This window comes from Ascaphus truei, chromosome 2 (assembly GCF_040206685.1).
Source record: "Ascaphus truei isolate aAscTru1 chromosome 2, aAscTru1.hap1, whole genome shotgun sequence".
NCBI classification, from domain to species: Eukaryota; Metazoa; Chordata; class Amphibia; order Anura; family Ascaphidae; genus Ascaphus; species Ascaphus truei.
This window is the reverse complement of record NC_134484.1, coordinates 2,160,043-2,183,802: the sequence shown is the minus strand read 5'-3', so window position 1 is coordinate 2,183,802 and position 23,760 is coordinate 2,160,043. Positions and strand designations below refer to the sequence as shown.

The 23,760-nt window shown below is 61.9% G+C and overlaps 2 protein-coding genes across 3 annotated transcripts in view; both read right to left on the bottom strand.

The window, feature by feature from the left end:
- LOC142474855 (5-oxoprolinase-like) overlaps positions 1-23,760 on the bottom strand; it is a 170,997-nt gene that overhangs the window by 1,479 nt on the left and 145,758 nt on the right. The window contains exons 12-14 of one of the 2 annotated variants that reach the window (XM_075580995.1): positions 13,918-14,075; positions 4,978-5,138; positions 3,260-3,357 (exon numbers count right to left, since the gene is read on the bottom strand). In XM_075580995.1, coding sequence (XP_075437110.1) covers positions 3,260-3,357; positions 4,978-5,138; positions 13,918-14,075 — 417 coding nt within the window. Of the gene's footprint in view, positions 1-3,259; positions 3,358-4,977; positions 5,139-13,917; positions 14,076-23,760 lie in introns of those variants that run through there. The other variant, XM_075581003.1, reaches the window with a different exon arrangement.
- Positions 14,105-23,734, bottom strand: LOC142488323 (uncharacterized). Its single transcript, XM_075588689.1, has 3 exons — positions 23,727-23,734; positions 20,961-21,973; positions 14,105-14,127 (listed from the first exon to the last, which is right to left on the bottom strand). Exons 1-3 carry the CDS (start codon positions 23,732-23,734, stop codon positions 14,105-14,107), a joined length of 1,044 nt encoding a protein of 347 aa, XP_075444804.1.

The following is a 23,760-nucleotide window of genomic DNA, read 5'->3' as shown; positions in this document are numbered from 1 at the left end:
GGGGGTGTTAGCATCGAGTCTGGTCCCGCCGCACAGCGGGATCTCTTGAGGTTTAGGGGTGTGGATGTTAGGGGGTGTTAGCATCGGGTCTGGTCCCGCCGCACAGTGGGATCTCTTGAGGTTTAGGGGGTGGATGTTAGTGGGTGTTAGCATCGAGTCTGGTCCCGCCGCACAGCGGGATCTCTTGAGGTTTAGGGGTGTGGATGTTAGGGGGTGTTAGCATCGAGTCTGGTCCCGCCGCACAGCGGGATCTCTTGAGGTTTAGGGGTGTGGATGTTAGGGGGTGTTAGCATCCAGTCTGGTCCCGCCGCACAGCGGGATCTCTTGAGGTTTAGGGGTGTTGATGTTAGGGGGTGTTAGCATCGAGTCTGGTCCCGCCGCACAGCGGGATCTCTTGAGGTTTAGGGGGTGGATGTTAGGGGGTGTTAGCATCGAGTCTGGTCCCGCCGCACAGCGGGATCTCTTGAGGTTTAGGGGGTGGATGTTAGGGGGTGTTAGCATCGCGTCTGGTCCCGCAGCACAGCGGGATCTCTTGAGGTTTAGGGGGTGGATGTTAGGGGGTGTTAGCATCGAGTCTGGTCCCGCAGCACAGCGGGATCTCTTGAGGTTTAGGGGGTGGATGTTAGGGGGTGTTAGCATCAAGTCTGGTCCTGCCGCACGGCGGGATCTCTTGAGGTTTAGGGGTGTTGATGTTAGGGGGTGTTAGCATCGCGTCTGGTCCCGCAGCACAGCGGGATCTCTTGAGGTTTAGGGGTGTGGATGTTAGGGGGTGTTAGCATCGAGTCTGGTCCCGCTGCACAGCGGGATCTCTTGAGGTTTAGGGGTGTGGATGTTAGGGGGTGTTAGCATCGCGTCTGGTCCCGCCGCACAGCGGGATCTCTTGAGGATTAGGGGTGTGGATGTTAGGGGGTGTTAGCATCGAGTCTGGTCCCGCAGCACAGCGGGATCTCTTGAGGTTTAGGGGTGTGGATGTTAGGGGGTGTTAGCATCGAGTCTGGTCCCGCCGCACAGCGGGATCTCTTGAGATTTAGGGGTGTTGATGTTAGGGGGTGTTAGCATCGAGTCTGGTCCCGCAGCACAGCGGGATCTCTTGAGGTTTAGGGGTGTTGATGTTAGGGGGTGTTAGCATCGAGTCTGGTCCCGCAGCACAGCGGGATCTCTTGAGGTTTAGGGGTGTGGATGTTAGGGGGTGTTAGCATCGAGTCTGGTCCCGCAGCACAGCGGGATCTCTTGAGGTTTAGGGGTGTTAGCATCGAGTCTGGTCCCGCAGCACAGCGGGATCTCTTGAGGTTTAGGGGGTGGATGTTAGGGGGTGTTAGCATCGGGTCTGGTCACGCAGCACAGCGGGATCTCTTGAGGTTTAGGGGTGTTGATGTTAGGGGGTGTTAGCATCGAGTCTGGTCCCGCAGCACAGCGGGATCTCTTGAGGTTTAGGGTGTGGATGTTAGGGGGTGTTAGCATCGAGTCTGGTCCCGCCGCACAGCGGGATCTCTTGAGGTTTAGGGGTGTTGATGTTAGGGGGTGTTAGCATCGAGTCTGGTCCCGCAGCACAGCGGGATCTCTTGAGGTTTAGGGGTGTGGATGTTAGGGGGTGTTAGCATCGAGTATGGTCCCGCCGCACAGCGGGATCTCTTGAGGTTTAGGGGGTGGATGTTAGGGGGTGTGAGCATCGAGTCTGGTCCCGCCGCACAGCGGGATCTCTTGAGGTTTAGGGGTGGATGTTAGGGGGTGTTAGCATCGCGTCTGGTCCCGCCGCACAGCGGGATCTCTTGAGGTTTAGGGGGTGGATGTTAGGGGGTGTTAGCATCGAGTCTGGTCCCGCAGCACAGCGGGATCTCTTGAGGTTTAGGGGGTGGATGTTAGGGGGTGTTAGCATCGAGTCTGGTCCCGCCGCACAGCGGGATCTCTTGAGGTTTAGGGGTGTGGATGTTAGGGGGTGTTAGCATCGAGTCTGGTCCCGCCGCACAGCGGGATCTCTTGAGGTTTAGGGGGTGGATGTTAGGGGGTGTTAGCATCGAGTCTGGTCCTGCCGCACGGCGGGATCTCTTGAGGTTTAGGGGTGTTGATGTTAGGGGGTGTTAGCATCGCGTCTGGTCCCGCCGCACAGCGGGATCTCTTGAGGTTTAGGGGTGTGGATGTTAGGGGGTGTTAGCATCGCGTCTGGTCCTGCCGCACAGCGGGATCTCTTGAGGATTAGGGGTGTGGATGTTAGGGGGTGTTAGCATCGCGTCTGGTCCCGCCGCACAGCGGGATCTCTTGAGGTTTAGGGGTGTGGATGTTAGGGGGTGTTAGCATCGAGTCTGGTCCCGCCGCACAGCGGGATCTCTTGAGGTTTAGGGGTGTGGATGTTAGGGGGTGTTAGCATCGAGTCTGGTCCCGCAGCACAGCGGGATCTCTTGAGGTTTAGGGGTGTGGATGTTAGGGGGTGTTAGCATCGAGTCTGGTCCCGCAGCACAGCGGGATCTCTTGAGGTTTAGGGGGTGGATGTTAGGGGGTGTTAGCATCGAGTCTGGTCCTGCCGCACAGCGGGATCTCTTGAGGTTTAGGGGGTGGATGTTAGGGGGTGTTAGCATCGAGTCTGGTCCCGCAGCACGGCGGGATCTCTTGAGGTTTAGGGGTGTGGATGTTAGGGGGTGTTAGCATCAAGTCTGGTCCCGCCGCACAGCGGGATCTCTTGAGGTTTAGGGGTGTGGATGTTAGGGGGTGTTAGCATCGGGTCTGGTCACGCAGCACAGCGGGATCTCTTGAGGTTTAGGGGTGTTGATGTTAGGGGGTGTTAGCATCGAGTCTGGTCCCGCAGCACAGCGGGATCTCTTGAGGTTTAGGGGGTGGATGTTAGGGGGTGTGAGCATCGAGTCTGGTCCCGCCGCACAGCGGGATCTCTTGAGGTTTAGGGGGTGGATGTTAGGGGGTGTTAGCATCGAGTCTGGTCCCGCCGCACAGCGGGATCTCTTGAGGTTTAGGGGGTGGATGTTAGGGGGTGTGAGCATCGAGTCTGGTCCCGCCGCACAGCGGGATCTCTTGAGGTTTAGGGGGTGGATGTTAGGGGGTGTTAGCATCGCGTCTGGTCCCGCCGCACAGCGGGATCTCTTGAGGTTTAGGGGGTGGATGTTAGGGGGTGTTAGCATCGAGTCTGGTCCCGCAGCACAGCGGGATCTCTTGAGGTTTAGGGGGTGGATGTTAGGGGGTGTTAGCATCGGAGTGCTGGGAGTGCACAGAGATACTCAGTCCCTTTATACAATGCAGCGTGGCCTCTTACCCCCGGCTGTATGGGCACCGACGTCTTCCCTCCCAGGTTGATGGTTTTCCCGTCCCGGCGATGCAGGAGGTTGATGCCGGCAGCTCCCGGAGACCCCCCTGAGAACCAGACATCGGTGAGTCAGGTCCAGAGGGAGCAGGTAAAGGTGTGAGTGTGAGTGAGGAGGGTACGTCAGATCCAAGAGGAGCAGAGAGAGAGAGAGAGCAGGTAAAGGTGTGAGTGTGAGTGAGGAGGGTACATCAGATCCAGAGGGAGCAGAGAGAGAGCAGGTAAAAGGTGTGAGTGTGAGTGAGGAGGGTACATCAGATCCAGAGGGAGCAGAGAGAGAGCAGGTAAAAGGTGTGAGTGTGAGTGAGGAGGGTACATCAGATCCAGAGGGAGCAGAGAGAGAGCAGGTAAAAGGTGTGAGTGTGAGTGAGGAGGGTACATCAGATCCAGAGGGAGCAGAGACAGAGAGCAGGTAAAGGTGTGAGTGAGAGTGAGGAGGGTACATCAGATCCAAGAGGGAGCAGGTAAAAGGTGTGAGTGAGGAGGGTACATCAGATCCAGAGGGAGCAGAGGCAGAGAGAGCAGGTAAAGGTGTGAGTGTGAGTGAGGAGGGTACACTGACACACACACACACTGACACACACACACACTGACTGACACACACACACTGACTGACGCGCACACACACACACACACTGACACACACACACTGACTGACACACACACTGACTGACGCGCACACACACACACACACGCACACACACAGACTGACGCGCGCACACACACACACACACACACACACACACACTGACGCGCACACATACACACACACACACTGACTGGCGCACACACACACTGACTGACACACACACACACACACTGACACACACACACTGACACACACACACACACACACACACACTGACTGACACACACACACACTGACTGACGCACACACACACACACACACACACACACTGACTGACACACACACTGACTGACGCGCGCGCACAAACACCCACACCCACGCAGGCACACACACACACACACACACAGTGACTGACTGACGCACGCACACACACTGACTGACTGCCGCACGCACACACTGACTGACGCGCGCACACACACTGACGCGCACACACACACTGTCTGACTGAGGCACACACACACGCACACACTGACTGTGTGTGTGTGTGTGTGCGTCAGTCAGTCTGTGTGTGTGTGTGTGTTTGTGTTTCTGCGTCAGACTCACTGACGCGCGCACACACACACACAGTGACTGACTGACGCACACACAATGACTGACGCACACACACTGCATGAAGCTGTAAAGGGGGACAAACAGACCTGTAAAGGTGGGAGGGGGGGGACTGGATTGATGTGAATGGGGGACAAACAGAGAGAGGGGGAAGGGGAGAGGAGAGAGAGAGGAGCGGGAACATTACATCCCGGGCAACGCCGGGTCTCTCAGCTAGTACGCAATATAATGGAGTCGTCGTTACCTAATTAATTTAAACCCCATTGGAATGACTGGAAGTTACCGTGGGAATAACAATGTCTAACTCCCCTTGTTATCATAGTGAGTATAGAAGAGCAGGAGAGATGATGGGAGAGATGATGGGAGAGATGATGGGTGAGATGAGACAGAAGAAGTGGGGATGGGTGGGACACGGGCGGGCGGGACACAGGGAGCCATCCCCAGATAAGCACAGGTCGGAGCAGTAAGTCACCATGTAGCCCGTAGGGTCGGAAGGCTCGACGCTCCGTCAGCACCGACAGAACAACCTCTTCTCTGAAGAGCAGCTCCCGAATCACCCCGTCCCCCCCACGGAACCGACCAGCGCCCCCTGTGCCAGGGGCAAGCTCAAAGCGCTTCAGGACCACTGGGTACCTGGGTGGGAAAGAGGGGTAAAGAAAGAGAGTGTCACGGGAGACCGGGCATTAAACCGGTGTACCCGGATCATACATTGAGCAAAACAGGTAAAGTGAAATAAACTGTACATTTATCCGCAGGAAAAGGCAGACACACAATGCTACACACAATGCTACGCGCAATGATACACACAATGTTACACACAATGTTACACAAACTACATAAGAAGAGACACACTTACTGGGAACTGGGGTAAAAAACGAGACCTTCCTAGCTGCAGGGCACTCTAAAACAAGAGTCTTTCTTTGACCGGGACTTAGCCCGAAATGTCCTGGAACTAAAATCGGCTACAAATCCCGACCGCGACCGCTACGTTCTATTGTGAGAACTTGGCCGCGAAAAGCCGGGCTTAGAACATTTTCCGGGCAAAGATTTCTGGAGCCGGCGCCTTGCTATTCACGCAAGAGCACTTCAGAACTTTCAAAATCCCGCGACGTTCTGGCGCTCAGAATCTCTCGATTGATTGGCTCAGGGGTTTCTTATAGTATTTTAAAGTTCATTCACGAAATACTACAGCCAATCACAGCGTGGGAACTTTCTTGCCAGCCAATCAGAGCGATGCCGGGTTAGCGGGGAATCTGAATCTGCCAAGGGACATGCACAAGTTTGCCACCTAGTCCCTTGCTACTCAGATGCCTCCTGCTGGGTCAGGCTCCTCCAGGTCTGGTGGGGCAAATGGTAGCCCGGACGACTTCCATTCATCCCAGGACGTGGGTACTTGAGCCCTTCCCTCCTGCCCAAATGGTCTTCCCACCCCTGGAATCCTCTGGTGGCTTTTATCTCCGATGTCCTACAGACTTTCTGGTACCAACTTGGTAGCCCCTTGTAGTGAGACATTGGTTCTGAAAGTCCCAGCTCATTACCGTGCACGACAGTACAGTATATCTTATATTAAAACACAATGTTAATAAGAATATACTGTTACATGTCCTAAGTCTCTGGGTTTGGGGAACAGAATAGAAAGCTGCACTGTATTTTCTACCAGCCCTTATAAACCCCACACACTGTCTCAGAGACTTGGACTGGACGCTAAGAGTCCCCTCACATCCTTATCTATGGTCGCAGTGCCCATGTACCCTTATAGAGGTTCTGGGTGAGCTGGGCAGTAACAGGGTATCCCCCTTAACCTAGGGACCCCTCATAGTTACAGGGAAATTTTACATCCCTATGTCCCATTTACCTTTCTGGGCTGTGCTGAAGCAGGGAACCCCAGCGGTGAGTCGCGTAAGCGTTTTCAAGGGAAGATATTGGTGGGACAATGTGCCTATATGTATCCAGGGATCAGGCATGTTTCCCGGGTACATTTATAGGGGATCCAACAACTCTGCACCCTGACTACCTAGGCACATTCTGACAACAATTCAGCAACAAATCCCCCCCCCCTCTTGAAACTCATAGCCCAGCAATCCCTGCTCGCTGGCACTCCCTGCTCGCTGGCACTCCCTGCTCGCTGGCACTCCCTGCTCGCTGGCACTCCCTGGAAAGGGAAAAGCTTAAAAAATCTTTATTGTCGCACATTTACACATTATGCATGTACAACGATTGGGCTCAAGAGCTGACAATCTTGAACCCCAATACATAACCAAACAGGCTTAAACCTTTATTGAGAGCCTGGTTACCCCCTCACCGTCACAGAGAGAGTGAGGGGAAGGAGGAGAGAGTGCGGCGGAAGGAGGGTAGAGAGTGCGGCGGAAGGAGGGGAGAGAGTGCGGCGGAAGGAGGGGAGAGAGTGAGGCGGAAGGAGGGGAGAGAGTGCGGCGGAAGGAGGGGAGAGAGTGCAGCGGAAGGAGGGGAGAGAGTGAGGCGGAAGGAGGGGAGAGAGTGAGGGGAAAAGGAGAGAGTGAGGCGGAAGGAGGGAAGAGAGTGAGGCGGAAGGAGGGAAGAGAGTGAGGTGGAAGGAGGGGAGAGAGTGAGGGGAGGGACGGGAGAGAGTGAGGCGGAAGGAGGGGAGAGAGTGAGGGGAAGGAGGAGAGAGAGTGCGGCGGAAGGAGGGGAGAGAGTGAGGCGGAAGGAGGGGAGAGAGTGAGGCGGAAGGAGGGGAGAGAGTGAGGCGGAAGGAGGGGAGAGAGTGAGGCGGAAGGAGGGGAGAGAGTGAGGCGGAAGGAGGGAAGAGAGTGAGGCGGAAGGAGGGGAGAGAGTGAGGCGGAAGGAGGAGAGAGAGTGAGGCGGAAGGAGGGGAGAGAGAGAGAGAGGCGGAAGGAGGGGAGAGAGTGAGGGGAAGGAGGAGAGAGTGAGGCGGAAGGAGGGGAGAGAGTGAGGCGGAAGGAGGGGAGAGAGTGAGGCGGAAGGAGGAGAGAGTGAGGCGGAAGGAGGAGAGAGTGAGGCGGAAGGAGGGGAGAGAGTGAGGCGGAAGGAGGGGAGAGAGTGAGGCGGAAGGAGGGGAGAGAGTGAGGCGGAAGGAGGGGAGAGAGTGAGGCGGAAGGAGGGGAGAGAGTGCGGCGGAAGGAGGGGAGAGAGTGCGGCGGAAGGAGGGGAGAGAGTGCGGCGGAAGGAGGGGAGAGAGTGAGGCGGAAGGAGGGGAGAGAGTGCGGCGGAAGGAGGGGAGAGAGTGCAGCGGAAGGAGGGGAGAGAGTGAGGCGGAAGGAGGGGAGAGAGTGAGGGGAAAAGGAGAGAGTGAGGCGGAAGGAGGGAAGAGAGTGAGGTGGAAGGAGGGGAGAGAGTGAGGGGAGGGACGGGAGAGAGTGAGGCGGAAGGAGGGGAGAGAGTGAGGGGAAGGAGGAGAGAGAGTGCGGCGGAAGGAGGGGAGAGAGTGAGGCGGAAGGAGGGGAGAGAGTGAGGCGGAAGGAGGGGAGAGAGTGAGGCGGAAGGAGGGGAGAGAGTGAGGCGGAAGGAGGGAAGAGAGTGAGGCGGAAGGAGGGGAGAGAGTGAGGCGGAAGGAGGAGAGAGAGTGAGGCGGAAGGAGGGGAGAGAGAGAGAGAGGCGGAAGGAGGGGAGAGAGTGAGGGGAAGGAGGAGAGAGTGAGGCGGAAGGAGGGGAGAGAGTGAGGCGGAAGGAGGGGAGAGAGTGAGGCGGAAGGAGGAGAGAGTGAGGCGGAAGGAGGAGAGAGTGAGGCGGAAGGAGGAGAGAGTGAGGCGGAAGGAGGGGAGAGAGTGAGGCAGAAGGAGGGGAGAGAGTGAGGCGGAAGGAGGGGAGAGAGTGAGGCGGAAGGAGGGGAGAGAGTGAGGCGGAAGGAGGGGAGAGAGTGCGGCAGAAGGAGGAGAGAGAGTGCGGCGGAAGGAGGGGAGAGAGTGAGGCGGAAGGAGGGGAGAGAGTGCAGCAGAAGGAGGGGAGAGAGTGAGGCGGAAGGAGGGGAGAGAGTGAGGCGGAAGGAGGGGAGAGAGTGAGGCGGAAGGAGGAGAGAGAGTTCGGCGGAAGGAGGGGAGAGAGAGAGAGAGGCGGAAGGAGGGGAGAGAGTGAGGGGAAGGAGGAGAGAGTGAGGCGGAAGGAGGGGAGAGAGTGAGGCGGAAGGAGGGGAGAGAGTGAGGCGGAAGGAGGAGAGAGTGAGGCGAAAGGAGGGGAGAGAGTGAGGCGGAAGGAGGGGAGAGAGTGCGGCGGAAGGAGGAGAGAGAGTGCGGCGGAAGGAGGGGAGAGAGTGAGGCGGAAGGAGGGGAGAGAGTGAGGCGGAAGGAGGGGAGAGAGTGAGGCGGAAGGAGGGGATAGAGTGAGGCGGAAGGAGGGGAGAGAGTGAGGCGGAAGGAGGGGAGAGAGTGAGGCGGAAGGAGGGGAGAGAGTGCGGCGGAAGGAGGAGAGAGAGTGCGGCGGAAGGAGGGGAGAGAGTGAGGCGGAAGGAGGGGAGAGAGTGCGGCGGAAGGAGGGGAGAGAGTGAGGCGGAAGGAGGGGAGAGAGTGAGGCGGAAGGAGGGGAGAGAGTTCGGCGGAAGGAGGGGAGAGAGTTCGGCGGAAGGAGGAGAGAGAGTGAGGGGAAGGAGGAGAGAGAGTGGGCGGAAGGAGGGGAGAGTGAGGCGGAAGGAGGGGAGAGAGTGAGGGGAAGGAGGAGAGAGTGAGGCGGAAGGAGGGGAGAGAGTGAGGCGGAAGGAGGAGAGAGAGTGCGGCGGAAGGAGGGGAGAGAGTGAGGCGGAAGGAGGGGAGAGAGTGAGGCGGAAGGAGGGGAGAGAGTGAGGGGAAGGAGGAGAGAGTGAGGCGGAAGGAGGGGAGAGAGTGAGGCGGAAGGAGGGGAGAGAGTGAGGCGGAAGGAGGGAAGAGAGTGAGGCGAAAGGAGGGGAGAGAGTGAGGCGGAAGGAGGGGAGAGAGTGAGGCGGAAGGAGGGGAGAGAGTGCGGCAGAAGGAGGAGAGAGAGTGCGGCGGAAGGAGGAGAGAGAGTGCGGCGGAAGGAGGGGAGAGAGTGAGGCGGAAGGAGGGGAGAGAGTGAGGCGGAAGGAGGGGAGAGAGTGAGGCGGAAGGAGGGGAGAGAGTGAGGCGGAAGGAGGGGAGAGAGTGAGGCGGAAGGAGGGGAGAGAGTGAGGCGGAAGGAGGGGAGAGAGTGCGGCGGAAGGAGGAGAGAGAGTGCGGCGGAAGGAGGGGAGAGAGTGAGGCGGAAGGAGGGGAGAGAGTGCGGCGGAAGGAGGGGAGAGAGTTCGGCGGAAGGAGGGGAGAGAGTGAGGCGGAAGGAGGGGAGAGAGTTCGGCGGAAGGAGGGGAGAGAGTTCGGCGGAAGGAGGAGAGAGAGTGAGGGGAAGGAGGAGAGAGAGTGGGCGGAAGGAGGGGAGAGTGAGGCGGAAGGAGGGGAGAGAGAGGCGGAAGGAGGGGAGAGAGTGAGGGGAAGGAGGAGAGAGTGAGGCGGAAGGAGGGGAGAGAGTGAGGCGGAAGGAGGAGAGAGAGTGCGGCGGAAGGAGGGGAGAGAGTGAGGCGGAAGGAGGGGAGAGAGTGAGGCGGAAGGAGGGGAGAGAGTGAGGGGAAGGAGGAGTGAGGCGGAAGGAGGGGAGAGAGTGAGGCGGAAGGAGGGGAGAGAGTGAGGCGGAAGGAGGAGAGAGTGAGGCGGAAGGAGGGGAGAGAGTGAGGCGGAAGAAGGGGAGAGAGTGAGGCGGAAGGAGGGGAGAGAGTGAGGCGGAAGGAGGAGAGAGAGAGCAGCGGAAGGAGGGGAGAGAGTGAGGCGGAAGGAGGGGAGAGAGTGAGGCGGAAGGAGGGGAGAGAGTGAGGGGAAGGAGGAGTGAGGCGGAAGGAGGGGAGAGAGTGAGGCGGAAGGAGGGGAGAGAGTGAGGCGGAAGGAGGAGAGAGTGAGGCGGAAGGAGGGGAGAGAGTGAGGCGGAAGGAGGGGAGAGAGTGAGGCGGAAGGAGGGGAGAGAGTGAGGCGGAAGGAGGGGAGAGAGTGAGGCGGAAGGAGGAGAGAGAGTGAGGCGGAAGGAGGGGAGAGAGTGAGGCGGAAGGAGGGGAGAGAGTGCGGCGGAAGGAGGAGAGAGAGTGCGGCGGAAGGAGGAGAGAGAGTGCGGCGGAAGGAGGGGAGAGAGTGAGGCGGAAGGAGGGGAGAGAGTGAGGCGGAAGGAGGGGAGAGAGTGAGGCGGAAGGAGGGGAGAGAGTGAGGCGGAAGGAGGGGAGAGAGTGAGGCGGAAGGAGGGGAGAGAGTGAGGCGGAAGGAGGGGAGAGAGAGAGGCGGAAGGAGGGGAGAGAGTGCGGCGGAAGGAGGAGAGAGAGTGCGGCGGAAGGAGGGGAGAGAGTGAGGCGGAAGGAGGGGAGAGAGTGCGGCGGAAGGAGGGGAGAGAGTGAGGCGGAAGGAGGGGAGAGAGTGAGGCGGAAGGAGGGGAGAGAGTGTGGCGGAAGGAGGGGAGAGAGTTCGGCGGAAGGAGGAGAGAGAGTTCGGCGGAAGGAGGGGAGAGAGTGAGGCGGAAGGAGGGGAGAGAGTGTGGCGGAAGGAGGGGAGAGAGTGAGGGGAAGGAGGAGAGAGAGTGGGCGGAAGGAGGGGAGAGTGAGGCGGAAGGAGGGGAGAGAGTGAGGGGAAGGAGGAGAGAGTGAGGCGGAAGGAGGGGAGAGAGTGAGGCGGAAGGAGGAGAGAGAGTGCGGCGGAAGGAGGGGAGAGAGTGAGGCGGAAGGAGGGGAGAGAGTGAGGCGGAAGGAGGGGAGAGAGTGAGGCGGAAGGAGGGGAGAGAGTGAGGGGAAGGAGGAGTGAGGCGGAAGGAGGGGAGAGAGTGAGGCGGAAGGAGGGGAGAGAGTGAGGCGGCAGGAGGAGAGAGTGAGGCGGAAGGAGGGGAGAGTGTGAGGCGGAAGAAGGGGAGAGAGTGAGGCGGAAGAAGGGGAGAGAGTGAGGCGGAAGGAGGAGAGAGAGTGAGGCGGAAGGAGGGGAGAGAGTGAGGCGGAAGGAGGGGAGAGAGTGAGGCAGAAGGAGGGGAGAGAGTGAGGTGGAAGGAGGGGAGAGAGTGAGGCGGAAGGAGGGGAGAGAGTGAGGGGAAGGAGGAGAGAGTGAGGCGGAAGGAGGAGAGAGAGTGAGGGGAAGGAGGAGAGAGTGAGGCGGAAGGAGGAGAGAGAGTGCGGCGGAAGGAGGGGAGAGAGTGAGGCGGAAGGAGGGGAGAGAGTGAGGCGGAAGGAGGGGCGAGAGTGAGGGGAAGGAGGAGTGAGGCGGAAGGAGGGGAGAGAGTGAGGCGGAAGGAGGGGAGAGAGTGAGGCGGAAGGAGGAGAGAGTGAGGCGGAAGGAGGGGAGAGAGTGAGGCGGAAGGAGGGGAGAGAGTGAGGCGGAAGGAGGGGAGAGAGTGAGGCGGAAGGAGGGGAGAGAGTGAGGCGGAAGGAGGAGAGAGAGTGAGGCGGAAGGAGGGGAGAGAGTGAGGCGGAAGGAGGGGAGAGAGTGAGGCGGAAGGAGGGGAGAGAGTGAGGGGAAGGAGGAGAGAGTGAGGCGGAAGGAGGAGAGAGAGTGAGGGGAAGGAGGAGAGAGTGAGGCGGAAGGAGGGGAGAGAGTGAGGGGAAGGAGGAGTGAGTGAGGCGGAAGGAGGGGAGAGAGTGAGGCGGAAGGAGGGGAGAGAGTGAGGCGGAAGGAGGGGAGAGAGTGAGGGGAAGGATGAGAGAGTGAGGCGGAAGGAGGAGAGAGAGTGAGGGGAAGGAGGAGAGAGTGAGGCGGAAGGAAGGGAGAGAGTGAGGGGAAGGAGGAGAGAGTGAGGCGGAAGGAGGGGAGAGAGTGAGGGGAAGGAGGAGTGAGTGAGGCGGAAGGAGAGGAGAGAGTGAGGCGGAAGGAGGAGAGAGTGAGGCGGAAGGAGGAGAGAGTGAGGCGGAAGGAGGGGAGAGAGTGAGGCGGAAGGAGGGGAGAGAGTGAGGCGGAAGGAGGGGAGAGAGTGCGGCAGAAGGAGGAGAGAGAGTGCGGCGGAAGGAGGAGAGAGAGTACGGCGGAAGGAGGGGAGAGAGTGAGGCGGAAGGAGGGGAGAGAGTGAGGCGGAAGGAGGGGAGAGAGTGAGGCGGAAGGAGGGGAGAGAGTGAGGCGGAAGGAGGGGAGAGAGTGAGGCGGAAGGAGGGGAGAGAGTGAGGCGGAAGGAGGGGAGAGAGTGAGGCGGAAGGAGGGGAGAGAGTGCGGCGGAAGGAGGAGAGAGAGTGCGGCGGAAGGAGGGGAGAGAGTGAGGCGGAAGGAGGGGAGAGAGTGCGGCAGAAGGAGGGGAGAGAGTGAGGCGGAAGGAGGGGAGAGAGTGAGGCGGAAGGAGGGGAGAGAGTGCGGCGGAAGGAGGGGAGAGAGTGAGGCGGAAGGAGGGGAGAGAGTGCGGCGGAAGGAGGGGAGAGTGAGGCGGAAGGAGGAGAGAGTGAGGCGGAAGGCGGAGAGAGAAAGCTGGAACCGTAGTTAAATGCCATTAACGTGTGTGGCAGTTCGCTCCTTACCGAGCTCCAACGTCCCTTATTGCCCCGTAGTAAATGCAAAGGGATCTTGTTCCATTTCCCCATTGTTACATACCCGGTGATAATAATAATGGCGCACAGGGGGATCAGTGTGAGAGGCAGAACGTCACAGAATAACCATCCCGGCATCTCCAAATAATCTCATGGGATGCTGGAAGGCATGGTGCGTTCCAGCAGCGTGGCACTTTCCAGCAGCGTGGCACTTTCCAGCAGCGTGGCACTTTCCAGCAGCGTGGCGTTCCCACAGTGTGGCGCATTCCAGCAGTGTGGCGCGTTCCATCTGCGTGGCGCATTCCCACGCGTAATGCCTTCCAGCAGCGTGGCGTATAACCACGTGTGGCGCGTTCCAGCAGCATGGCGCATTCCCAAGGCGTGGCGCTTTCCAGCAGCGTGGCGCATTCCCAAGGCGTGGCGCGTTCCAGCAGCGTGGCGCATTCCCAAGGCGTGGCGCGTTCCAGCAGCGTGGCGCATTCCCAAGGCGTGGCGCGTTCCAGCAGCGTGACGCATTCCCAAGGCGTGGCGCGTTCCAGCAGCGTGGCGCATTCCCAAGGCGTGGCGCGTTCCAGCAGCGTGACGCATTCCCACGGCGTGCCGCGTTCCAGCAGCGTGACGCATTCCCAAGGCGTGGCGCGTTCCAGCAGCGTGACGCATTCCCACGTGTGGCGCGTTCCTGCAGCGTGGCGCATTCCCACGGCGTGGCGCGTTCCAGCAGCGTGGCGCATTCCCAAGGAGTGGAGCGTTCCAGCAGCGTGGCGCATTCCCACGTGTGGCGCGTTCCTGCAGCGTGGCGCATTCCCACGGCGTGGCACGTTCCAGCAGCGTGGCGCATTCCCAAGGAGTGGAGCGTTCCAGCACTGACTCACATACAGGACACGTCACACACTGACTGACATCCCTCACACACAGAACACGTGACACACACCCCTCACGCCCTCACTCATTACCCGCGGGTGACTATACCGTTTCTCCAGGATCTCGGGGTCGGTGATTCGGGTGTTGGTCATGTGAGTGTGGACCCCGCTGCGCCCGTCCCAGTGAGGCCCGGCACCCGCGCCCCCCGCCACCGTCTCATAGTATCCCGTTCTGTCATTACCGAAGGTGACGTTGTTCATACATCCCTGCCGGAACATCACAGGTACGTTATATGTCATAGGTCATTACCCAGAATCCCTGCGGGGACATCACAGGTACTTACAGAGATTGTATCTGAGTTATATGTAATAGGTTAGAGGTCTGTGCTGTGTGGGGGGTGGGAGGAAGGGCTGTGCTGTGGGGGGGGGGGGGGGGGAGGACGGGCTGTGCTGTGGGGGGGGGGGGGGGGAGGACGGGCTGTGCTGTGGGGGGGGGGGGGGGAGGACGGGCTGTGCTGTGCTGTGGGGGGGGGGGGGGAGGACGGGCTGTGCTGTGGGGGGGGGGGGGGGGAGGACGGGCTGTGCTGTGGGGGGGGGGGGGGGGAGGACGGGCTGTGCTGTGGGGGGGGGGGGGGGGAGGACGGGCTGTGCTGTGGGGGGGGGGGGGGGGAGGACGGGCTGTGCTGTGGGGGGGGGGGGGGGAGGACGGGCTGTGCTGTGGGGGGGGGGGGGGGGAGGACGGGCTGTGCTGTGGGGGGGGGGGGGGGAGGACGGGCTGTGCTGTGGGGGGGGGGGGGGGGAGGACGGGCTGTGCTGTGGGGGGGGGGGGGGGGAGGACGGGCTGTGCTGTGGGGGGGGGGGGGGGGAGGACGGGCTGTGCTGTGGGGGGGGGGGGGGGAGGGACGGGCTGTGCTGTGGGGGGGGGGGGGGGGAGGACGGGCTGTGCTGTGGGGGGGGGGGGGGAGGACGGGCTGTGCTGTGGGGGGGGGGGGGGGAGGACGGGCTGTGCTGTGGGGGGGGGGGGGGGAGGACGGGCTGTGCTGTGGGGGGGGGGGGGGAGGACGGGCTGTGCTGTGGGGGGGGGGGGGGAGGACGGGCTGTGCTGTGGGGGGGGGGGGGGGAGGACGGGCTGTGCTGTGGGGGGGGGGGGGGGGAGGACGGGCTGTGGGGGGGGGGGGGGGGAGGACGGGCTGTGGGGGGGGGGGGGGAGGACGGGCTGTGGGGGGGGGGGGGGAGGACGGGCTGTGCTGTGGGGGGGGGGGGGGGGGAGGACGGGCTGTGCTGTGGGGGGGGGGGGGGAGAGGACGGGCTGTGCTGTGGGGGGGGGGGGGGAGGACGGGCTGTGCTGTGGGGGGGGGGGGGGGGAGGACGGGCTGTGTGTGGGGGGGGGGGGGAGGACGGGCTGTGTGTGGGGGGGGGGGGAGGACGGGGCTGTGCTGTGTGTGGGGGGGGGGGAGGACGGGCTGTGCTGTGTGTGGGGGGGGGGGGGAGGACGGGCTGTGTGTGGGGGGGGGGGGGGAGGACGGGCTGTGTGTGGGGGGGGGGGGAGGACGGGCTGTGTGTGGGGGGGGGGGGAGGACGGGCTGTGTGTGGGGGGGGGGGGGGAGGACGGGCTGTGCTGTGTGTGGGGGGGGGGGGGGAGGACGGGCTGTGCTGTGTGTGGGGGGGGGGGGGGGGAGGACGGGCTGTGCTGTGGGGGGGGGGGGGGGAGGACGGGCTGTGCTGTGGGGGGGGGGGGGGGAGGACGGGCTGTGCTGTGGGGGGGGGGGGGGGAGGACGGGCTGTGCTGTGGGGGGGGGGGGGGGAGGACGGGCTGTGCTGTGGGGGGGGGGGGGAGGACGGGCTGTGCTGTGGGGGGGGGGGGGGAGGACGGGCTGTGGGGGGGGGGGGGGAGGACGGCTGTGGGGGGGGGGGGGGGAGGACGGGCTGTGGGGGGGGGGGGGGGGGAGGACGGGCTGTGGGGGGGGGGGGGGGAGGACGGGCTGTGCTGTGGGGGGGGGGGGGAGGACGGGCTGTGCTGTGGGGGGGGGGGGGGGGGGGAGGGACGGGCTGTGCTGTGGGGGGGGGGGGGGGAGGACGGGCTGTGCTGTGGGGGGGGGGGGGAGGACGGGCTGTGGGGGGGGGGGGGGGAGGACGGGCTGTGGGGGGGGGGGGGGGGGAGGACGGGCTGTGGGGGGGGGGGGGGGGAGGACGGGCTGTGCTGTGGGGGGGGGGGGGGGGAGGACGGGCTGTGCTGTGGGGGGGGGGGGGGAGGACGGGCTGTGGGGGGGGGGGGGGAGGACGGGCTGTGGGGGGGGGGGGGGGAGGACGGGGCTGTGGGGGGGGGGGGGGGGAGGACAGGCTGTGCTGTGGGGGGGGGGGGGGGGGGGAGGACGGGCTGTGCTGTGGGGGGGGGGGGGGGGGGAGGACGGGCTGTGCTGTGGGGGGGGGGGGGGGAGGACGGGCTGTGCTGTGGGGGGGGGGGGGGAGGACGGGCTGTGTGTGGGGGGGGGGGGGAGGACGGGCTGTGTGTGGGGGGGGGGGGAGGACGGGCTGTGCTGTGTGTGGGGGGGGGGGGAGGACGGGCTGTGCTGTGTGTGGGGGGGAGGACGGGCTGTGTGTGGGGGGGGGGGGAGGACGGGCTGTGTGTGGGGGGGGGGGGGAGGGACGGGCTGTGTGTGGGGGGGGGGGGGGAGGACGGGCTGTGTGTGGGGGGGGGGGGGAGGACGGGCTGTGCTGTGTGTGGGGGGGGGGGGGAGGACGGGCTGTGCTGTGTGTGGGGGGGGGGGGGGGGAGGACGGGCTGTGCTGTGGGGGGGGGGGGGGGAGGACGGGCTGTGCTGTGGGGGGGGGGGGGGGAGGACGGGCTGTGCTGTGGGGGGGGGGGGGAGGACGGGCTGTGCTGTGGGGGGGGGGGGGGGAGGACGGGCTGTGCTGTGGGGGGGGGGGGGAGGACGGGCTGTGCTGTGGGGGGGGGGGGGGAGGACGGGCTGTGGGGGGGGGGGGGGGAGGACGGGCTGTGGGGGGGGGGGGGGGAGGACGGGCTGTGGGGGGGGGGGGGAGGACGGGCTGTGGGGGGGGGGGGGGGGAGGACGGGCTGTGCTGTGGGGGGGGGGGGGGGGAGGACGGGCTGTGCTGTGGGGGGGGGGGGGAGGACGGGCTGTGCTGTGGGGGGGGGGGGGGAGGACGGGCTGTGCTGTGGGGGGGGGGGGGGGGAGGACGGGCTCGTGTGTGGGGGGGGGGGGGAGGACGGGCTGTGCTGTGTGTGGGGGGGGGGGGGAGGACGGGCTGTGCTGTGTGTGGGGGGGGGGGGGGGAGGACGGGCTGTGTGTGGGGGGGGGGGGGGGAGGACGGGCTGTGTGTGGGGGGGGGGGGGAGGACGGGCTGTGTGTGGGGGGGGGGGGGAGGACGGGCTGTGCTGTGTGTGGGGGGGGGGGGGAGGACGGGCTGTGCTGTGTGTGGGGGGGGGGGGGGGGGAGGACGGGCTGTGCTGTGTGTGGGGGGGGGGGGAGGACGGGCTGTGCTGTGTGGGGGGGGGGGAAGGGCTGTGCTGTGTGGGGGGTGGGAGGAAGGGCTGTGCTGTGTGGGGGGGTGGGAGGAAGGGCTGTGCTGTGTGGGGGGGGGGAGGACGGGCTGTGCTGTGTGTGGGGGGGGGGGAAGGGCTGTGCTGTGTGGGGGGTGGGAGGAAGGGCTGTGCTGTGTGGGGGGTGGGAGGAAGGGCTGTGCTGTGTGGGGGGTGGGAGGAAGGGCTGTGCTGTGTGGGGGGTGGGAGGAAGGGCTGTGCTGTGTGGGGGGGAGGAAGGGCTGTGCTGTGTGGGGGGGGGGAGGAAGGGCTGTGCTGTGTGGGGGGGGGGGAGGAAGGGCTGTGCTGTGTGGGGGGGGAGGAAGGGCTGTGCTGTGGGGTGGGAGGAAGGGCTGTGCTGTGTGGGGGGGGAGGAAGGGCTGTGCTGTGTGGGGGGTGGGAGGAAGGGCTGTGCTGTGTGGGGGGGGGGGAAGGGCTGTGCTGTGTGGGGGGTGGGAGGAAGGGCTGTGCTGTGTGGGGGGGGGCTGTGCTGTGTGTGTGGGGGGGGGGGGAAGGGCTGTGCTGTGTGGGGGGGGCTGTGCTGTGTGTGTGGGGGGGGAAGGGCTGTGCTGTGTGTGTGGGGGGGGAAGGGCTGTGCTGTGTGTGTGTGGGGGGGGAAGGGCTGTGCTGTGTGGGGGGGGAGGAAGGGCTGCGCTGTGTGGGGGGGGGGGAGGAAGGGCTGTGCTGTGGGGGGGGGGGAAGGGCTGTGCTGTGTGGGGGGGAGGAAGGGCTGTGCTGTGTGGGGGGGGAGGAAGGGCTGTGCTGTGTGGGGGGGGAGGAAGGGCTGTGCTGTGTGGGGGGTGGGAGGAAGGGCTGTGCTGTGTGGGGGGGGGAGGAAGGGCTGTGCTGTGTGGGGGGGAGGAGGGCTGTGCTGTGTGGGGGGGAGGAAGGGCTGTGCTGTGTGGGGGGGGAGGAGGGCTGTGCTGTGTGGGGGGGGGGAGGAAGGGCTGTGCTGTGGGGGGGGGGAGGAGGGCTGTGCTGTGTGGGGGGGGGGGAGGAAGGGCTGTGCTGTGTGGGGGGGGATGGCTGTGCTGTGTGGAGGGGGGAGGAAGGGCTGTGCTGTGTGGGGGGAGGGCTGGGCTGTGTGGGGGGAGGGCTGTGCGGTGGGGGAGGGCTGTGTGGTGGGGGGAGGGCTGTGCGGTGGGGGAGGGCTGTGCTGTGTGTGGGGGGGAGGAAGGGCTGTGCTGTGTGGGGGAGGGCTGTGCTGTGTGGGGGGAGGGCTGTGCTGTGTGGGGGGGAGGGTTTGTGCGGTGGGGGGGTGCTGTGCGGTGGGGGAGAGGGCTGTGCTGTGTGTGTGGGGGGGGAGGAAAGGCTGTGCTGTGGGGGGAGGGCTGTGCGGTGGGGGGGAGGAAGGGCTGTGCTGTGTGTGGGGGGGGGAGGAAGGGACTGTGCTGTGGGGGGGGGGAAGGGCTGTGCTGTGTGGGGGGGGGAAGGGCTGTGCTGTGTGGGGGGGGGGGGGGGAAAGGGCTGTGCTCTGTGGGGGGGGGAAAGGGCTGTGCTGTGTGGGGGGGGGAAGGGCTGTGCTGTGTGGGGGGGAGGAAGGGCTGTGGGGGTGGAGGAAGGGCTGTGGGGTGTGGAGGAAGGGCTGTGGGGTGTGGAGGAAGGGCTGTGGGGGGTGGAGGAAGGGCTGTGGGGGGTGGAGGAAGGGCTGTGGGGTGTGGAGGAAGGGCTGTGGGGGGGAGCAAGGGCTGTGCTGTGGGGTGAGGGGGCCTGCGCTGTGGGGTGATGGGGCCTGCGCCGTGGGGGGAGGGGCCTGCGCCGTGGGGGGAGGGCCCTGCGCCGTGGGGGGAGTGGCTTGCGCCGTGGGGGAAGGGGCCTACGCCGTGGGGGAGGGGCCTGCACTGTGGGGGGGAGGGGCCTGCACTGTGGGGGGAGGGGCCTATATAGAGTGCCTGTTTGCCTCAGTTTGTTACTCCTTGTGAAAGACCGGTTGTTGGGTGAAACGCATGGGAGGTACTGTATGTTACTGGGAGGTACGTTACTGGGAGGTACGTTACTGGGAGGTACGTTACTGGGAGGTACGTTACTGGGAGGTACGTTACTGGGAGGTACGTTACTGGGAGGTACGTTACTGGGAGGTACGTTACTGGGAGGTACGTTACTGGGAGGTATTTTACTGGGAGGTACGTTACTGGGAGGTACGTTACTGGGAGGTACGTTACTGGGAGGTACGTTACTGGGAGGTATGTTACTGGGAGGTACGTTACTGGGAGGGGGAGGTACGTTACTGGGAGGTACATTACTGGGAGGTATTTTACTGGGAGGTACGTTACTGGGAGGTACGTTACTGGGAGGTATGTTACTGGGAGGTACATTACTGGGAGGTATTTTACTGGGAGGTACGTTACTGGGAGGTATGTTACTGGGAGGTATGTTACTGGGAGGTATGTTACTGGGAGGTATGTTACTGGGAGGTATGTTACTGGGAGGTACGTTACTGGGAGGTACGTTACTGGGAGGTACGTTACTGGGAGGGGGAGGTATGTTACTGGGAGGTACGTTACTGGGAGGTACGTTACTGTGAGGTATGTTACTGGGAGGTACGTTACTAGGAGGGGGAGGTATGTTACTGGGAGGTACGTTACTGGGAGGTACGTTACTGGGAGGGGGAGGTATGTTACTGGGAGGTACGTTACTGGGAGGTACGTTACTGTGAGGTATGTTACTGGGAGGTACGTTACTAGGAGGGGGAGGTATGTTACTGGGAGGTACGTTACTGGGAGGGGGAGGTATGTTACTGGGAGGTACGTTACTGGGAGGTACGTTACTGGGAGGTACGTTACTGGGAGGTACGTTACTGTGAGGTATGTTACTGGGAGGTACGTTACTGTGAGGTATGTTACTGGGAGGTACGTTACTAGGAGGGGGAGGTATGTTACTGGGAGGTACGTTACTGGGAGGGGAGGTATGTTACTGGGAGGAATGTTACTGGGAGGTACGTTACTGGGAGGTACGTTACTGGGAGGTACGTTACTGGGAGGTACGTTACTGGGAGGTACGTTACTGGGAGGTACGTTACTGGGAGGTATGTTACTGGGAGGTACGTTACTGGGAGGTATGTTACTGGGAGGTACGTTACTGGGAGGTACGTTACTGGGAGGTACGTTACTGGGAGGTACGTTACTGGGAGGTACGTTACTGGGAGGTACGTTACTGGGAGGTACGTTACTGGGAGGTACGTTACTGGGAGGTACGTTACTGGGAGGTACGTTACTGGGAGGTATGTTATGTTACTGGGAGGTATGTTACTGGGAGGTACATTACTGGGAGGTATTTTACTGGGAGGTACGTTACTGGGAGGTACGTTACTGGGAGGTATGTTACTGGGAGGTATGTTACTGGGAGGTACGTTACTGGGAGGGGGAGGTATGTTACTGGGAGGTACGTTACTGGGAGGTACGTTACTGTGAGGTATGTTACTGGGAGGTATGTTACTGAGAGGTACGTTACTAGGAGGGGGAGGTATGTTACTGGGAGGTACGTTACTGGGAGGGGGAGGAATGTTACTGGGAGGTACGTTACTGGGAGGTACGTTACTGGGAGGTACGTTACTGGGAGGTACGTTACTGGGAGGTACGTTACTGGGAGGTACGTTACTGGGAGGTACGTTACTGGGAGGTACGTTACTGGGAGGTACGTTACTAGGAGGGGGAGGTATGTTACTGGGAGGTACGTTACTGGGAGGGGGAGGTACGTTACTGGGAGGTACGTTACTGGGAGGTACGTTACTGGGAGGTACGTTACTGGGAGGGGGCGGTACGTTACTGGGAGGGGGAGGTACGTTACTGGGAGGTATGTTACTGGGAGGTATGTTACTGGGAGGGGGAGGTACGTTACTAGGAGGGGGAGGTATGTTACTGGGAGGTACGTTACTGGGAGGTATGTTACTGGGAGGTATGTTACTGGGAGGTACGTTACTGGGAGGTACGTTACTGGGAGGGGGAGGTATGTTACTGGGAGGTATGTTACTGGGAGGTACGTTACTGGGAGGTATGTTACTGGGAGGTACGTTACTGGGAGGGGGAGGTACGTTACTGGGAGGGGGAGGTATGTTACTGGGAGGTACGTTACTGGGAGGTATGTTACTGGGAGGTATGTTACTGGGAGGTACGTTACTGGGAGGTATGTTACTGTGAGGTATGTTACTGGGAGGTATGTTACTGGGAGGTACGTTACTGTGAGGTATGTTACTGGGAGGTATGTTACTGGGAGGTACGTTACTGGGAGGTATGTTACTGGGAGGTATGTTACTGGGAGGTACGTTACTGGGAGGGGGAGGTACGTTACTGGGAGGTATGTTACTGTGAGGTATGTTACTGGGAGGTATGTTACTGGGAGGTACGTTACTGTGAGGTACGTTACTGGGAGGTACGTTACTGTGAGGTACGTTACTGGGAGGTACGTTACTGGGAGGTACGTTACTAGGAGGGGGAGGTATGTTACTGGGAGGTACGTTACTGGGAGGTACGTTACTGGGAGGTACGTTACTGGGAGGTACGTTACTGGGAGGTACGTTACTGGGAGGGGGCGGTACGTTACTGGGAGGGGGAGGTACGTTACTGGGAGGTACGTTACTGGGAGGTATGTTACTGGGAGGTATGTTACTGGGAGGCGGAGGTACGTTCCTAGGAGGGGGAGGTATGTTACTGTGAGGTACGTTACTGGGAGGTATGTTACTGGGAGGTATGTTACTGGGAGGTATGTTACTGGGAGGTACGTTACTGGGAGGTACGTTACTGGGAGGGGGAGGTATGTTACTGGGAGGTATGTTACTGGGAGGTACGTTACTGGGAGGTATGTTACTGGGAGGTACGTTACTGGGAGGGGGAGGTACGTTACTGGGAGGGGAGGTATGTTACTGGGAGGTACGTTACTGGGAGGTATGTTACTGGGAGGTATGTTACTGGGAGGTACGTTACTGGGAGGTATGTTACTGTGAGGTATGTTACTGGGAGGTATGTTACTGGGAGGTACGTTACTGTGAGGTATGTTACTGGGAGGTATGTTACTGGGAGGTACGTTACTGGGAGGTATGTTACTGGGAGGTATGTTACTGGGAGGTACGTTACTGGGAGGGGGAGGTACGTTACTGGGAGGTATGTTACTGTGAGGTATGTTACTGGGAGGTATGTTACTGGGAGGTACGTTACTGTGAGGTACGTTACTGGGAGGTACGTTACTGGGAGGTACGTTACTGGGAGGTACGTTACTAGGAGGGGGAGGTATGTTACTGGGAGGTACGTTACTGGGAGGTACGTTACTGGGAGGTACGTTACTGGGAGGGGGCGGTACGTTACTGGGAGGGGGCGGTACGTTACTGGGAGGGGGAGGTACGTTACTGGGAGGTACGTTACTGGGAGGTATGTTACTGGGAGGCGGAGGTACGTTCCTAGGAGGGGGAGGTATGTTACTGTGAGGTACGTTACTGGGAGGTATGTTACTGGGAGGTATGTTACTGGGAGGTATGTTACTGGGAGGTACGTTACTGGGAGGTACGTTACAGGGAGGGGGAGGTATGTTACTGGGAGGTACGTTACTGGGAGGTATGTTACTGGGAGGTATGTTACTGGGAGGTATGTTACTGGGAGGTACGTTACTGGGAGGTACGTTACTGGGAGGGGGAGGTATGTTACTGGGAGGTACGTTACTGGGAGGTACGTTACTGTGAGGTATGTTACTGGGAGGTATGTTACTGGGAGGTACGTTACTAGGAGGGGGAGGTATGTTACTGGGAGGTACGTTACTGGGAGGGGGAGGTATGTTACTGGGAGGAATGTTACTGGGAGGTACGTTACTGGGAGGTACGTTACTGGGAGGTACGTTACTGGGAGGTACGTTACTGGGAGGTACGTTACTGGGAGGTACGTTACTGGGAGGTACGTTACTGGGAGGTACGTTACTGGGAGGTACGTTACTGGGAGGTACGTTACTGGGAGGTACGTTACTGGGAGGTACGTTACTGGGAGGTACGTTACCGGGAGGTACGTTACCGGGAGGTACGTTACCGGGAGGTACGTTACCGGGAGGTACGTTACCGGGAGGTACGTTACCGGGAGGTATGTTACTGGGAGGTACGTTACTGGGAGGGGGAGGTATGTTACTGGGAGGAATGTTACTGGGAGGTACGTTACTGGGAGGTACGTTACTGGGAGGTACGTTACTGGGAGGTACGTCACCGGGAGGTACGTCACCGGGAGGTACGTTACCGGGAGGTACGTTACCGGGAGGTACGTTACCGGTCACTTCTGTACACTGCAATTAATATTTTTCATCTTTTGTCTACTCTGGGACCGCGGTTTTCTCATTCTACCTACGCGTGATTTGGATCGCCCTAGGCGCGCCCTGGCGCCCGTTCCTCTGTGTGCGGGGACAACAAACCCTTCCATTATTTCCCCTCTCTGCTGCCAGCAAC